At 46.5% G+C, this 13933-nt stretch overlaps 1 protein-coding gene across 8 annotated transcripts in view; it reads right to left on the reverse strand.

Annotated features, from left to right (window-relative positions):
- PKNOX2 (PBX/knotted 1 homeobox 2) overlaps window positions 1–13933 on the reverse strand; it is a 281900-nt gene that overhangs the window by 26588 nt on the left and 241379 nt on the right. For all 8 annotated transcript variants that reach the window (XM_053900302.1, XM_053900300.1, XM_053900301.1 and 5 more), the window contains one exon: window positions 7274–7462. In XM_053900302.1, the coding sequence (XP_053756277.1) occupies window positions 7274–7462 (189 nt within the window). The remainder of the gene's footprint in view (window positions 1–7273; window positions 7463–13933) is intronic.

The raw sequence follows: 13933 nt of genomic DNA on the forward strand, positions 1-13933 counted from the left end.
TGCAAAGCCTTTGCCGCCTGGGGCCGTCGGCCACTCTTTCTGCGCCACGGTGTTCACTGTGGTGAGTTTTACTCCAAATCTCATTTGAGAACAAAAAAAGATGATTTGTGCAAAAGGAAACCTTACTGAAGAAAAAGTGAAAGTCTCTGGGATTACTCTTGGAAGTAGAGGGTGGGAGGGTGGGGCGTGACCTGACAATGTGTGACCTGACAATGACTGTGAACTCTGACCTCAGGGTCTGCTGTTGGCCTAGGAGGAGCCGGGTCAGTCCCTGGAGCCACGGGTCTTCACTGTTAACAGGGAAAGGGCTTATGTTGCCCCGGGGAGACTTAACTTCCACTGAAGGAAGAAATTCCTGGAATAAACTGTGTTGGGAGGAAGAAAGGAAGGAGTGAAGGAAAAAAACCGATAGAAAAACTGTCCTTTAAGTTATTTTGAAACAGCCAGAATGTTTATCTTACTAGGATGCCTGTAAAGCAGGGGATTCGAACTGGATGATGCTGCAAAGGTCTTTCCAGCTGAGGATTTTAGAGAAACCAGTGCCGTTCCCTAGGAATGTGTGGGTGGGTGGGTGGGGGTAAGCAGATGGCGGTGGGCTGGGGGGGCACTGTCTCCCACTCTACCCCACCCCAGCTGTCTGCCATCCACCCCCAGGCCACTAGGGGTCTCTGCTGATCCACCAGCTCAGATCACACTCCCCACAACTTCCCAAACCTCCCAGGAGGGCAGGTCTGTGGGCTAACTGGCCTGGGCTAGGGGGTGGGGACTTGGTTCTGGGCGCCACATTTCTGCAGGAAAGCTTGTCTTGACTCACCCTGGGTATGCCCATGGCCCATTCTCCTGACTCCTTCAATGCTTCCTGTTGGCCTGATATTGTGGACGTATAGCATAATGGTGCTCTTTCTGTGTCCTCTTTCCCTGGCCTTCATTGCAGATCTTTTGAGGGAAAGAGGGATCTTTCCTTGAATTCCCCCCAACTGCCTACCACAGTGTTGGGTGCATGACAGATGCTCAATAAACACATGGCCTGACTGGGTTTTGGCCTGGGATGGTGTGTGTGTGTGTGTGTGTGTGTGTGTGTGCGTGTGCATGCGCCCTAGGCAGGTGAGGAGGGTGGGGAGGTTGACCCTGTCCCCAGACACCCCGTTCCTGGCAGCCTTCCTCCACTCTGGCAGGCCCAGAGTCCTGTCCTCGGCTGGGAAAAGCTGGGCTCCCAAACTCAGGGAAGCCAAACACATGTAAACAAGCCACCTAATCCTGTTCCTGCTCTGTTCCTGTTGGGGGCTTTAGTCTCAAGGGAAAGGCACTTTTGGCCTGTGGGGACAAGTGGCAGCTGCTGCTCTTAAGGAACATTCCTTCTCGGAAGGGGAGAAGTGCTCAGGTTTCATTAGCCTGGCTGGGAGGGCGGTCTCATGGTCTCCGGGTCCTCTGAGCTGGAGGGCTGGGGGCTAGGAACTGGCAGAAAGCACAGCTTTAATGGCTATGGCAAGAGTGAGGCAGAATAGCTCCTAGAACTCCACTTTTTGTCACTGTGGTCTGGGGGTGTCCCCTTTCCAACCCAGTGGTGATCTTGCAGGGTAGATCAACTCCCTTTATTTCCACCAGCCTTAAAACTCCCTGGTCAAATCTTCACGATGGTTGGTCACTGGGCAGAACTTGGGGCTAGACTGAGGTGACTGCCCCCACCTCCTTGACCTCCTGCTAATCTTGCAAATGCAAACTCCCTGTAGGTCAGGAGGTAAGTCTACCTTCCCCAGGGAGGGATGTACTCAGTCCCTTCCTATTTTTTTAGGGACTTCACATGGTTGGAGAGTTCTACCCGCTCTGCCAGGCCCAGAGTCTCAGAACTGGGCTCACTCTGTACCACTCTTGTCCCTACTTTCAATCTATTAGCAAATCTAAATTCTTGCTTCCCAGCAATTAGTTTCTTCCTCTCTAGTGTTCAAATCCCTGCTCTCCAGTTAAGTGGGGTCACCTCTCCCTCTCCAGGGCCCAGGACCTCTGGTTCTTCATAGATGTCAGGAAAAAAGGTAAAGGGAGTGATTTTAACAAGTAGAACATAGACTTGGGAGTAGCCCATCCCAGCCTCTGCTGTTTATTAGGTGTGTGACCTTAAGCCAGTATCTTAACTTCTCTGAGCTTCTCTTTCCTTGGGGGAGAAAATGGAGAAAATAATGTGCTCCTTGTGGCCTTGTTGTGAGGAGTCAATAAGATAATATATGTAAAGCACCTAGTACCTACTGTGCCTGAGATGTGGGGGAGGCTCAATAAATGTTGAAATTTTGCCCTTTCTCTGCCAGATCTTCTTGGAGCAGCATAAGAGGCTACTCAATTAATTTGCCTCCAACATGTTTTCAGTCCTTATCCCATCGCCCACATTCTCCATTACCTCTCACATCTTTGGAGATTGGCCATCATTATCAGCCTCAAAGCATAACCCCCTACAACTTGGCTGCAAGATACTCCATTATGACATTTGGAGGTCAGAGATTATCCCATATCCACTTTGATATCCTTGGAACTCAGCAGGCTCAATAGGCTTGAACAGATGCATGATGTGGGAATGAATGGCCTCTTCTCCTCTACCAGCTTCTCTCCAGGGATTCTGAAAGGCTGTCTCTGTTCCTTACCATCTCCCAGACTTCTCTCTATATAGGGAACGCTCACTTTTAGAGTTCCCAGATAGCACACCCCCCCCCATCTCCCTCCTCCAGGAAGTCCTCCAAAGCCAGTGAATCTCCAACTTCTCCAATGACAATGGGCAAAATCCTTCTGCTGGCCTATCTAATCCATATGCTGAGGTTTGCTCATTCTGCCTCTGGCAGGAACAGACCCTGGCCCTGACGGTGTGCAGGCTGGGCCCAGGCCTTCCCAGGGCAGGAGGAAGAAGGCCGAGTGATGGCTGGGGCAACCTGCAGCCACACATGTGGTTTGTTCAATCCAGACCGCTTCCTGTGGCTCTGTCTCCAGCTGCTCCTTTCCTGCCTTCCTCAATGTTTACTTGACCTGGAGCCTTCTATAGCTCATATAACTGATCAGGATCCTCAGGTGTGGCTCACAGCTCCCTCACACTGAGGTTGGGAGCTCCTTCTGGACAATTCACTTATGCTCTCACAGGACCTAGCACAGTGCATGCAGTAAGTGCCCCCCAAATGTTGGGTGGCTGAGATCCGCAGGTAAGTCTGATTTGTCCACAATAGGGTTGCAGCTAAAATCCCTACAGAGAAAGAGGGGTGAGTTTCAAGTCAAATTAATAGTTGAGCGAGGCAGGAGTTAGGGTCTCTCTAGTGGGATGGTTTAGTTTATGCCCTCTAGGGAAAGATAGGAGAAGCCCAAGTTGGAGTCTAGAATGAGCCTCCTTACCGAGGGGATTGCCCCTGCAGGAAGCCTGGGCTTGGAGCTATGAGGAAGCTTGGATGTCATTCCAGTGCGGGCAGTACAGGACGGCTTCCTGGGGATGTGGGAAAAAGTAGCTGTGGCTCAGTTCCTTGGGAACTCTGTTTCAGCTCTCTCACTCGGTGGAAGCAATCTCCCCCACTCCCTACCCCGATTCCATCCCCCAGAGAAAGTTCACATTCAGAAATGGAAGGCCAAGCCGCGAATGTGCCCAGCTGCCATAGAGCTGAATGGGGACACAGTATGGCATCTGGTGGTGGTGGGGGGAACCAATTTGAAGAAAAAAATGTCTCCCGCTTTGCAACACAGGCTGAATGATTAGCACGTAGGGAAAACCATGAGCCAGCAGTTTGCAACAAAGCTGGCAGGCGGCTGGAATGTTGGTCCTGAGGATCATGTTCCAGAGGGGAGACACCCCTCCCTGGACCAGGCTGGCGCTCAGTGTGGCTATTTCAGGCTGGGGGGATTAAGGTCGAACCATGACGAATGTGAACCATCATACACACACACACACACACACACACACACACACACACACACACACACGCACCCACACCAGACACTCCTTTTCTCTCTTCTCTCCCATACTGGCTCCCATGCCCTGACGTCTGCCTCCTCTCCTGAAAAGTCTCTTGGCAGTGGAGACTCTCCTTCCCGGGAAGGCCCCGCCAGCCCCGCACCCCCAGCAGCTCAGGGAGACAGTGACGGGAGTCCGACCTGGATAGCATTGGGCACGTCCTCTTCACATTCCCTCTCCCTGCACCTGACTTTGCACTGACACCACACCTGCCTGGCCTGTCCCTTCATCCCACTGTGGCTGCCATACTTTCCCTCTCATTTCTGCCTCTGTCTCCATCTTTCTGGGGCCTCGCTTCCCTTTTCCTCGGTCTGCGTCTCCTACCCTTTCCTGTCCCACCCCCTCCCCCCGGCCCCGCCACAGATGTTCATCCTTCCTGTATCTCCTCTCTTGAATGTGACTCTCCAGAGTTGTCTTTCTTCCCCTTTATCTTTCTTCTGATTTCTCCTTCCCTCCTTTGGCTTCCTCTGGCCTCTCTTGATCTGTCTCCTTCTTTCTCCTTGTCTTACTTCTTTCAACAGATGTTTACTGGCCGTCCACGCATAAGATTTTGGGTTAGCCGCTGCCAGGCATGGGTTATAATTGTATATAAAATACTGTCTGTACCCAAAACACGTCTGTCATCTAGGAGGGGAGAATAACACTTACACTAGCGACTCAGAGATAAAGTCACATGTGATATTTACATATAAGTGGCCTATGGTGCTCTAGCAGTTAGTTGAGAGCAAGAAAAGTGCTTTCTGCATGGGGCACCTAGAGAGACCTCCAGGGGAGAGCAACCTTGTTATTGTCCTTGCAGAAGAGGATGGGTTTGGTCCTGCAGAGGTGTGGAAGCGTCACCCTAACAAACAGGCATGGGTGAATGGGGACCTGGAAGGAGCCTTGAATATCAGGCGATAGGATGTGAAACCTCTGATGACAATCCAAGCTTTCGAGCTCAGAGAATGACAAGAACAGAGCTTTAGGACAACAAATCCAGCAACAGAAGCTTAAGAGGCATGTGTAGGTAAGTGTGTGTGTGTGTGTATGTGTGTGCGTGTGTGCGTGTGGAGGGCTGAGGGCTAGCCAGACAGGACAGGGGAACCGGTAGGAATCTAGGGCAGCTACCTGTGTGTAATTATCTTATTTACCCACTGAAGTCAGAACTACGTACGTGGTGGCAGTCACAGGCAATGAAGGGACAAGTTTGAGAAATTCCAAACGGAAGCACTTGCTAAGTGTCTTTTCTTCTTTTTCTGGCTGTCTTTGTTTTTGCCCGATTGTCTGAGTTCCTCTTTCTAAGCAGATCAGAAGCTTTTTTGCAGTGGCCACCCCAGGGCCAGCTTTGCTGTTGGGCACAGATCTGATATTTACAATGACGGGAATCAAAGTTCTCCCTCCTCCGTCCTCAAAGCTCAGAGGCACCGAATGCTGGGATTTCCCGGGAGGACTGACTTTCGCAGGCAGCATCTCTGAGCCCTGGCTCAACCCAGAGCCCATGTTATCCTTCTCTGCCAACTCCACGTCCCCAGTGGCCCTGCTTGCTGTAGACTAACTTGTCAGCCCCAGGACCCCAACCTGAAGCGGGCCACTGTGGCTGCTAAGCCCCCTGGCCCTCCTTTCTTCCCCCCACTGCCCTGGTACACCCCCAATGTCAGCGCTCGAGGTAGACTTGGAGAGCCCAGGAGGGGAAATCCAGAGCCTCTCCAAGGACCTGATTATTTCCAAAGACTTGTGCTAATTTTCTGATATGATCCTCACATCTCTGTGAGGCACTAAATCCTCATTACTTTTCCTGACCGATGCATTCTAATTAGATCAACACTTAAAAAAAATTCACAATAGCCACAGGATGGCTTTCCATCTCATTAACTCCTCACTTATTATTTTCATGAAAATTACTGATAAAAATGTGCATCTCCATTTGGTGAGGCCTCACAGCCTCCTCAGCTCCTATCTTGCATCTCTCCCGTCACCGGGGCTGCGCAGCGTCGCCATGGTAACCCACAATAATAGAAACTAATAAATTACAAACGAGATGCTCGTTGAGCAATTATTGTCCTCTTTTATGCAAGTTTCTTGCTAATTTTGATCATAAGGGAAAGTACAATAAGACTCTGAAGGAATGAGTCTATTTCAAGAGAATATTAGCAAGCAGAAGCCTGGGCGGCTGTTTTTAGATCTGTAATAAAGTGATTTGGTGATTTCAAGCAATGGGAAGAGGAAATAAACTTCTTGCCTCATGTCCCATGCAGTACTCACTGTCAAGTCCCACAGAGATCCCTCTGGGGTGGGTTTAATGTAATACTTGTTGTCAATATGTGCAAGGCGTGGCTGACCTTCTAGAGGCCCCCCCCCCCCCCCGACCCTTTCCCTGCCTCTACCAACCTGGAGGGATGGATTAAGTGTGTTGGCCCTTAAAGCTTAGAGATAAAAATGACACCCCCTTTCTTAGGCATTCTTTCCAGCACCTATCAATCTTAGAAAGCTTATCCTTTCCCCCAAGCCCGACTGTCTCATGAGAATAGGCTACTCTAAACCTCCAGGGGCCCTCCACGTGTCTGTCCTAGACTCGGGAGCTCACTGGGAAAGGAAGAAAGTGGTGAGCTATGGCTTACGTAGATGTCCGTGAGTTTGATGAAAAGGTGGTCACCAGGCAGCTTTCTTAGCTCGTAGGTTTGGGGAAAATATTCTGCCCTGGAGGGAAAACTCCATTCTCACCTACAACACATAGCTGCCATTTCCACATCCCCGGTCCCCAGGATGAAGGTGGCAGGTGACTCTTGGGAGGGGGGTAACTTGAAGTGACATTTACAGTGGCCCTGAACCTTAGGAAGACAGAGGAGTCAGGGTAGAGTAAGCAACTAGAAAACGATCTGGGAGAAGCAGTTGCATGGGAAACTGTCTTCATTTATTAGGTGGATGGGATTCAGGAAAGGAGCACTTTCCCCAAACTGTCCTTCTCAAGAACATGGAGAGCTTAGCAAGCCCTCTCGAGAAGTGCATGAGGCTAGGAGGTTGGAGTCCATCGCGGGCTCTGCTCCTGCCTCATCCTCCAGGAAAGCTTTCCATCTCAACACTTAGGCACATTTCTTAGGATATCTCAGGCCAGGAAGCCAGGAATCACTTTGGTCATCTTCTAAGGAATATTAATGCCTTGGCACGGTGCATTCTGGTACTGCTGATGAGAAGGAGTGGATCAGAGGAGGGCCCTTATGCTGAAAGGATCCAGTGAGCCTGCTCCACTTTCCTAGGCCACCAGGGGACCTTCAGACATTTCTACACCTGGCTTAGGAGCTAGGACCCAGCCCTGTGTGTTACCTGTGAGTGAAGGTTTATGGAGGGCTGGTTGGGGGAGTAGGGTCCCCCGAGGTCATTCCTGAGCAGGTTATCACTGTGCATCTTGGTTTTGAGGCAGGTGATGTAGCGGTTACAAAAGTCCTTGCAGAGTTCATTGACTTTCTCCAATTCCAGCAGGTGAATTCTCAGGACCTGGATTGCCTTCACCATCTGGGGAGAAAAGGGGAGAAGTGAGCCCAGGTGTTCAGATGACACTCCCCGTGCTGCCTTGACCTCCCGAGCCCTGAGCACACCAGGGGGGAGAAGCCCATCCCCTGCCCCAGGTATACGCTTTCTCATCCACTCGATTTAAATTCTAGTTACGGCTGTCTGCTGATTGTTTGCATGCTTTGAGCCCACTGTTAACACAATCTTTCTTGAGTAATGGTATTCTGAGGACCACAGAGATGAAAGCCAGGTCTCTAGCACCGGCCCTGCCACGTGTCATCTGTGTGACCTTGGGCAATTGCTCTGCACCTTGTTGTCTGAAAAATGGGGATAATTATGCCCTCCCTAACAACTGTCTAGGTTGGTTGAAAGGATTCACAAGTGGAAAAGTGAAGTGCTGAACAGGCATGAGGAAGATGGAGATCAGAATTTCTTGTGAGTGCCCGAAGAAGTCAGGGACTGTCTATTCTTACACATGTACTCTGAGTGCCTCATGTAATACAGGTCACCTTGCAGATGCCCCCCATTGATACTTATTGACTGACTGAATCATCCAGCATGACTTAGCTGGGCTCTGGAACACCTCGCTGTCCGTGGTGGTTACTCTTGTGCCCTTTGGATTGTTGTATGTGTGCCTGTTGCCTCTTCAAATGGATATTCGCAACCTTCCCTGGCAAGGAGCTGTTTCTCAACTGGAGCTTTCTCTTTATCATTGTTATTATTATGCAAAGAAAAGTGCTGCTGGAGGTTTGGAAAAGACGACAATAAACTATGCTTGACCCAATCACCCTAAAACAACAATTTTTTTTTTTTTTGTCTTTTCACCGTGTGTAATTTTGTTTCCTGTTTTTTTCCTTGGTATACCAAATGTATTTTCATTTAAAACAAAATGTTTATTTATTAATTTTTGAGAGAGAGAGAGAGAGAGAGAGAGAGAGAGAAAGTGCATGTGCACAGGTGGGGAAGGGACAGAGAGAGAGGCAGAGAGAGAATCCCAAGCGGGCTTGGAGCTGTCGGCGCACAGCCCCACATGGGGCTCAAGCTCACAAACCGTGAGATCATGACCTGAGCCGAAGTCGGATGCTGAGCTGACTGAGCCACCCAGGTGTTCCCAAATGTATTTTTCTAAGCACCGGAACTATTTTCTCCATTGTCCCTTCCAGGCTGTGAGCTTCTAGAAGGGAGAGATGGTGTCTAATTTGCTTACCACGTTATCCTGGCACCAACACTATGGGTACTGAGTAAATATTTGTTGAATGGGTAAAGATAATTGAGTAAATATATTTTTAATTGTTGCATATTTTTTCCCACGTGTGCCATCCTTAAGCAATCTCTGATTGTTGGGCATTCAGGCTACTTTCAATTCTTCAATTTTACAAAAAACATTCCAGTGACTGTTTTCCAAGTTACAGCTTTTATTCATGTGTCTGCATTATTTCCTTAGGGTGAATTCCCAGAAATGACAGGAAAAAAGCTATGGGCATTTTTTTGGGTCATGATAACTATTGCCAAATTGCTTTTCCAAAAAGCATTGCTCAACTGATGTTGGAGCAATCGGATATCCACAAGGAAAGAGGTGAACCTTGATTGAAATCTAACATCTTCTATAAAAGTTAGCTCAATGGATCAAAGACCTAAATGTAAGATATAAAACTATAAGCTTTTAGAACAAGAATGCAGAAGAAAATCATCAGGACCTAAGCGTGGGCAAAGAGGTCTTAGGCTTGACAATACCAGCTTGCCCCAGAAAAGGAAAAACTGCTAAATTAGGACCCACCCAAATGAAAAGTGTTTGCCCTTCAGAAGACCCTGTGAAGGAGATGATGAAGAGGCAAACTATAGATTGGAAGAAAATACTTGCAAACCATGTATCTGACAAAGGGCTTATTTCTAGAATATATAAAGAGCTCTCAGCAGTAAACAGTAACATAGCAAGCAACCCAATTAGAACAGGGACAAAAGACAACATGAGACATTTCACTGAGGAGGATATACAGATGGCAAATAGGCACATGCAAAGATATTCAAAGTCATTAGCTACCAGGGAAATGTAAATTAAAACCACAGTGAGATATCACTGTACACCTATCAGAATGGTTAAAATAAATAATGGTGACAACACCAGATGCTGGCAAAGAAGTGGACACTGGATCACTCATACATTCCCGGGGGACATGAAAAATGGTAAAACATTTTTCTGGAAATGTTTATTTCTCTGGAAAACAGTATAACAGTTTTGTTTGTTTGTTTTTATAAAACTACATATATGCTTACCATATACCCAGCAATTGCACTCTTGGGCACTTATCCCAGAGAAATAAAATATGTGTTCACACAAAAACCAGTCAAAGCAGCCTTATTTCTAACAGCCCCAAACTAGAAACAACCAAAATATATTTCAATAGGCGAATGGATAAAGACACTGTGGTACATCCATGTCATAGAGTACTAGTTAGCAACAAAAAAGAACAAACTATTGAGACACTCAACAACTTGATGGATTTCAAAGAAATTATGCTGAGAAAGAAAAGCCAATCTCAAGGGGCGCCTGGGTGGCTCAGTCGGTTAAGTGTCTGACTTTGGCTCAGGTCACGATCTCACGGTCCGTGAGTTTGAGCCCCGAGTCAGGCTCTGTGCTGACAGCTCAAAGCCTGGAGCCTGCTTCGGATTCTGTGTCTCCCTCTCTCTCTGACCCTCCCGTGTTCATGCTCTGTCTCTCTCTGTCTCAAAAATAAATAAACATTAAAAAAAATTTTAAAGAAAAGCCAATCTCAAAAGGTTACACAGTGTATGATGCCATGTATCTAACATTCTTGAAATGACAAAATTGTGGAGATGGAGAACAGATGGGTGGTGGCCAGGGGGAGCAGAAGGGGGCGGGAGGGAGAAGGGAAGAACTATTCTGTACTTCGACTATCAGCGTTTACATGAATCTATATATGTGAGAAATGGCACAAAACTAAACACACACACCGAAGTGCATGTAAAATGGTGCAATTTGAATAAGATTGGTGGGTTGTATCGTTGTCAGTTTCCTGGTTGTGAAACTGTACTAACAGTTATGCAAGAAGGGAATCAGAACTTCTTTGTATTAGTTCTTAAGACCGCATGTGAATTGACAATGACAACAAAATGAAAAATGAAAGGGGGTGGGCCTTGCTGCCTTTTGAGACCCATTGATGTCAACATAAGCAATATACAGGGAGTCCCTGTTTAATTCTACCCTTCTAGCTATTGGCTAACATCTTGGTGCTTAGGAAACAAGCAGAGAATCTCTCCCGGAATTTTGACGGTCAGGTGTGAGTAGAGCTGTGTGGCTGGACATCAGTGCCACACTCCTGTCTGAGCTTCGCTGGCATTTCTAGTGGAGTACTACTGAGTAGTCTCTGGGTTAGCTTTTGCATGGCCTGATAGCCAGGAACTGTGCTCAACTAATTAAGGGCTCTCAGAGTACTGAATTAGACTAATTGTCACTCAAAGACAGAAACCAACAGTTTTGTGTCTTCACACAGGGCTCAATCCTAGGGTCTTACCTTAAAGGAGTGCTCCCTCTGTGGGGCTGAGACCAAAAGAGACTGTGCTCTCCCAGGCAAAGAAAAGAATCATGACTTTAGAATGGATTGTTTGGTACTGAATGAACATCTGCTCTAAGTTTCCTACTTGACTTTGGCCATGGATACCTTGGTTTATGTCTTTCAGAGTAATTAGCACCACATAAAGCATTTAATAAATGCCCTTGACTCGTTGATTGATTGATAACAATACCCGAACATTTCTTATTCTTACTATGTCTCAGGCACTGTGTTAAACCTATCACATGACTTATTTATACCACAGAATCACCTCTGCAAATAGGCACCATGATTGCCCACATTTTACGGTTGAAGAAAATAAAGCCCAGAGGTATTTTTACTGGTTTAAAGTCACACGGCTGGTAAGTGATAACACTAGGATATGAAGCTGGGTGACCTATGTTGCTTCACCCTCAAGATGGGCTCTTGGGATTTGTGTAGATGGAGAAAAGCAGTTTGAAGGGTGCATGGTTTCTGGGGGGAAAGTGGCTCAGTGATGGGAAGTATGAGGTTCCAGGAAGACCAAATAGTGTTGGGGACATTAAACGTTTGGATTTCCAGAACTCTCCCTGGTAATGTTCCCTTATTCAGCTGCTCTGGCTTCTCGTCTCTCATTCCTGGCCTAGTGCACAGGGGTCAAAATACCTACTGATGTAGGTGTCTGCCTCCTCCTCCATAAAAAGAGAGGGTTGGGCTCTCAGGTGCTTTCCATTTTCTGATTCCCTGAACATGACCAGGACTTGTGCCCTCAATTCACTGATGGGGCTGGAAGGGACCCCAGGAGATGACCTGGGCTGGTGTCTAGGTGAGTGGATGGTCCAAACTCTAGGATACATGGCTGCCTCCTCTCTTCTGAGGCTCTCCCAGTCAGAACCTTTGCTTCAGACCATCTCTATTTTCTCTCAGTCTGCTGATTGAGAAGTTCTCCCTTACGTTTACCAAAATCTCTTCTGCCTGAATATAAAGAGCTTACTCAGCCTTTTGCAGGCATTAAGAATACCTACCTAGTGCCTCTGTCAATACACCTCCCTTAATTTAATGTTATCCATTCAACACAAATATTGAGTCTCACTATATGCCATACACAGAACAAGGCATTGGACTTGAATAACTTGTCCAACTAGCTTTGTCTTCTCGAGACAAAATCATCCTAATTCTTTAAACCTTTCTTCTTTTTTCCCATCCTTCCTTCCTTCCTTCTTTCCTTCCTTCCTTCCTTCCTTCCTTCCTTCCTTCCTTCCTTCCTTCCTCCTTCTCTCCTTCCATTTTATCTTTCCTTCTGTCTCTGAGCTTTCATTTACTGGACTTGTCTTCATTTTTAATCAAGATTTCACTTCTTTATTTATTTTTAAATATACATATACACATTAACATCACAGTAAGGTACACATATCTATTCATTTATTTAAAAAACATAGCCAATAAATACTTACTATTAAAAAAGAATCAGAAAGTACAAGTAAGACAAACTATATAGTAAAATCTATGCAGAAAGTTTTTGTTTAAATGAAATACACACACAGTGAGCTTACACCAGATCCGGTGCACGGTGGCCAAAAGTGGACCTACCTTTGGGTCTAACAAAGCACAGTTGAAGGATTACTTTTTCATGGAATAATGGGCTTGGTTTAAAGATTTAAGAAGGTAGAGTAAATCATAATGGTATTCTGAGGCATGAATATGTAGGACCTATTCAATACTAGAGAACAAGATGGGCCATACCATTAGTGGGGGTGACTGTGTGGCAGAACAGATAGCCTGTGGGGGCTGTTGCCAAACAGCCTGAATCCAGGCCTACTGTTTACAAATTGGATGTTACGGGCCAGTTCCATGACTTCTGTGGGCCTCAACGTCCTCATTTGTAAAATGGGGATAATGATCATCCCTAGCTCATAAGATCTGATGAGGGGTAAAGGAGATAATGATGTGAAAATATGTTATAAGCCACAGGGAACCAAAGGCATATAATTTTTTAACCTTTTTAAATGATTTCTAACATGCTCGTGGCTTTTCTATTGCCATTCCATATTCAGCTGGTGGAAACAGAATCATTCCCAGTGTTTTGCCTCTGTATTTATGTTTAGTAAATCATTCTCTATCCTACGTGTTTGCAATTTTGGGTTTTTGCTTCTAAATCAGAATAAAACTCTGATTTATTAAACTATTTTTCTAAGTGATCAATGTCATATAAAAAGTTATTTCAAATCTTCTAGAGCAATAACAATTCCATTTAATTTAATATCATCATCAAATGTGATGAATGTGTTCTCAATCTTCTCCCCCTCCCCAAGTCTTGCTTCACCTCCAGCTTCTCTCTCTCTTTTTGCTCTTTCAAAATAAAGAAACAGCCCTTTTCTTCTGAGAAGCGCCCTTCAAAAAAAAAGCAAAACAAGATGCCATCTTGCATTTTAGTCTCATACCACTGCACATGAGCCCAACCAGTCCCGGGAGAGTACCCGGGACTGGAGCTTCTGGCTGGCTGTGAAGACGCATGGTGTGATGTCCCAAATCTACTATTTCCTGCCTGCCTATTTTGGACAAGTGGTTTAACTTCATCTGTAAAACTTAGGATTGTAACCCCTACACTGTAGAGTGGGTGGGAAAGTCGAATAAAACAATGTATGTAAATGCTGTGGGTGCATAGTGGCTATTTGATAAATGTCTATTCCTTATGCTAACCCCCTCCCCCACCCCGCTACCACCAAGTTCCTTTCTGAAGAGTGGCCTTTCTTGTAGGATCGTGGCCCCCTCACTTGATAGTCATAAATCCTTGCCTTCCAAAACATTTATATACATACCACTTTATGATTTGCAAAATGCTTTTCTCATCATCATCTCACTGGAGTCTTCTAACCATGGGGATACACAGGTGATACGCTCGGGTAGCCAGAATTCCACGCGG

The sequence above is a fragment of the Panthera pardus genome, unplaced genomic scaffold (assembly GCF_024362965.1).
Source record: "Panthera pardus isolate Hobbes unplaced genomic scaffold, ASM2436296v1 HiC_scaffold_12, whole genome shotgun sequence".
Classification (NCBI taxonomy): domain Eukaryota; kingdom Metazoa; phylum Chordata; class Mammalia; order Carnivora; family Felidae; genus Panthera; species Panthera pardus.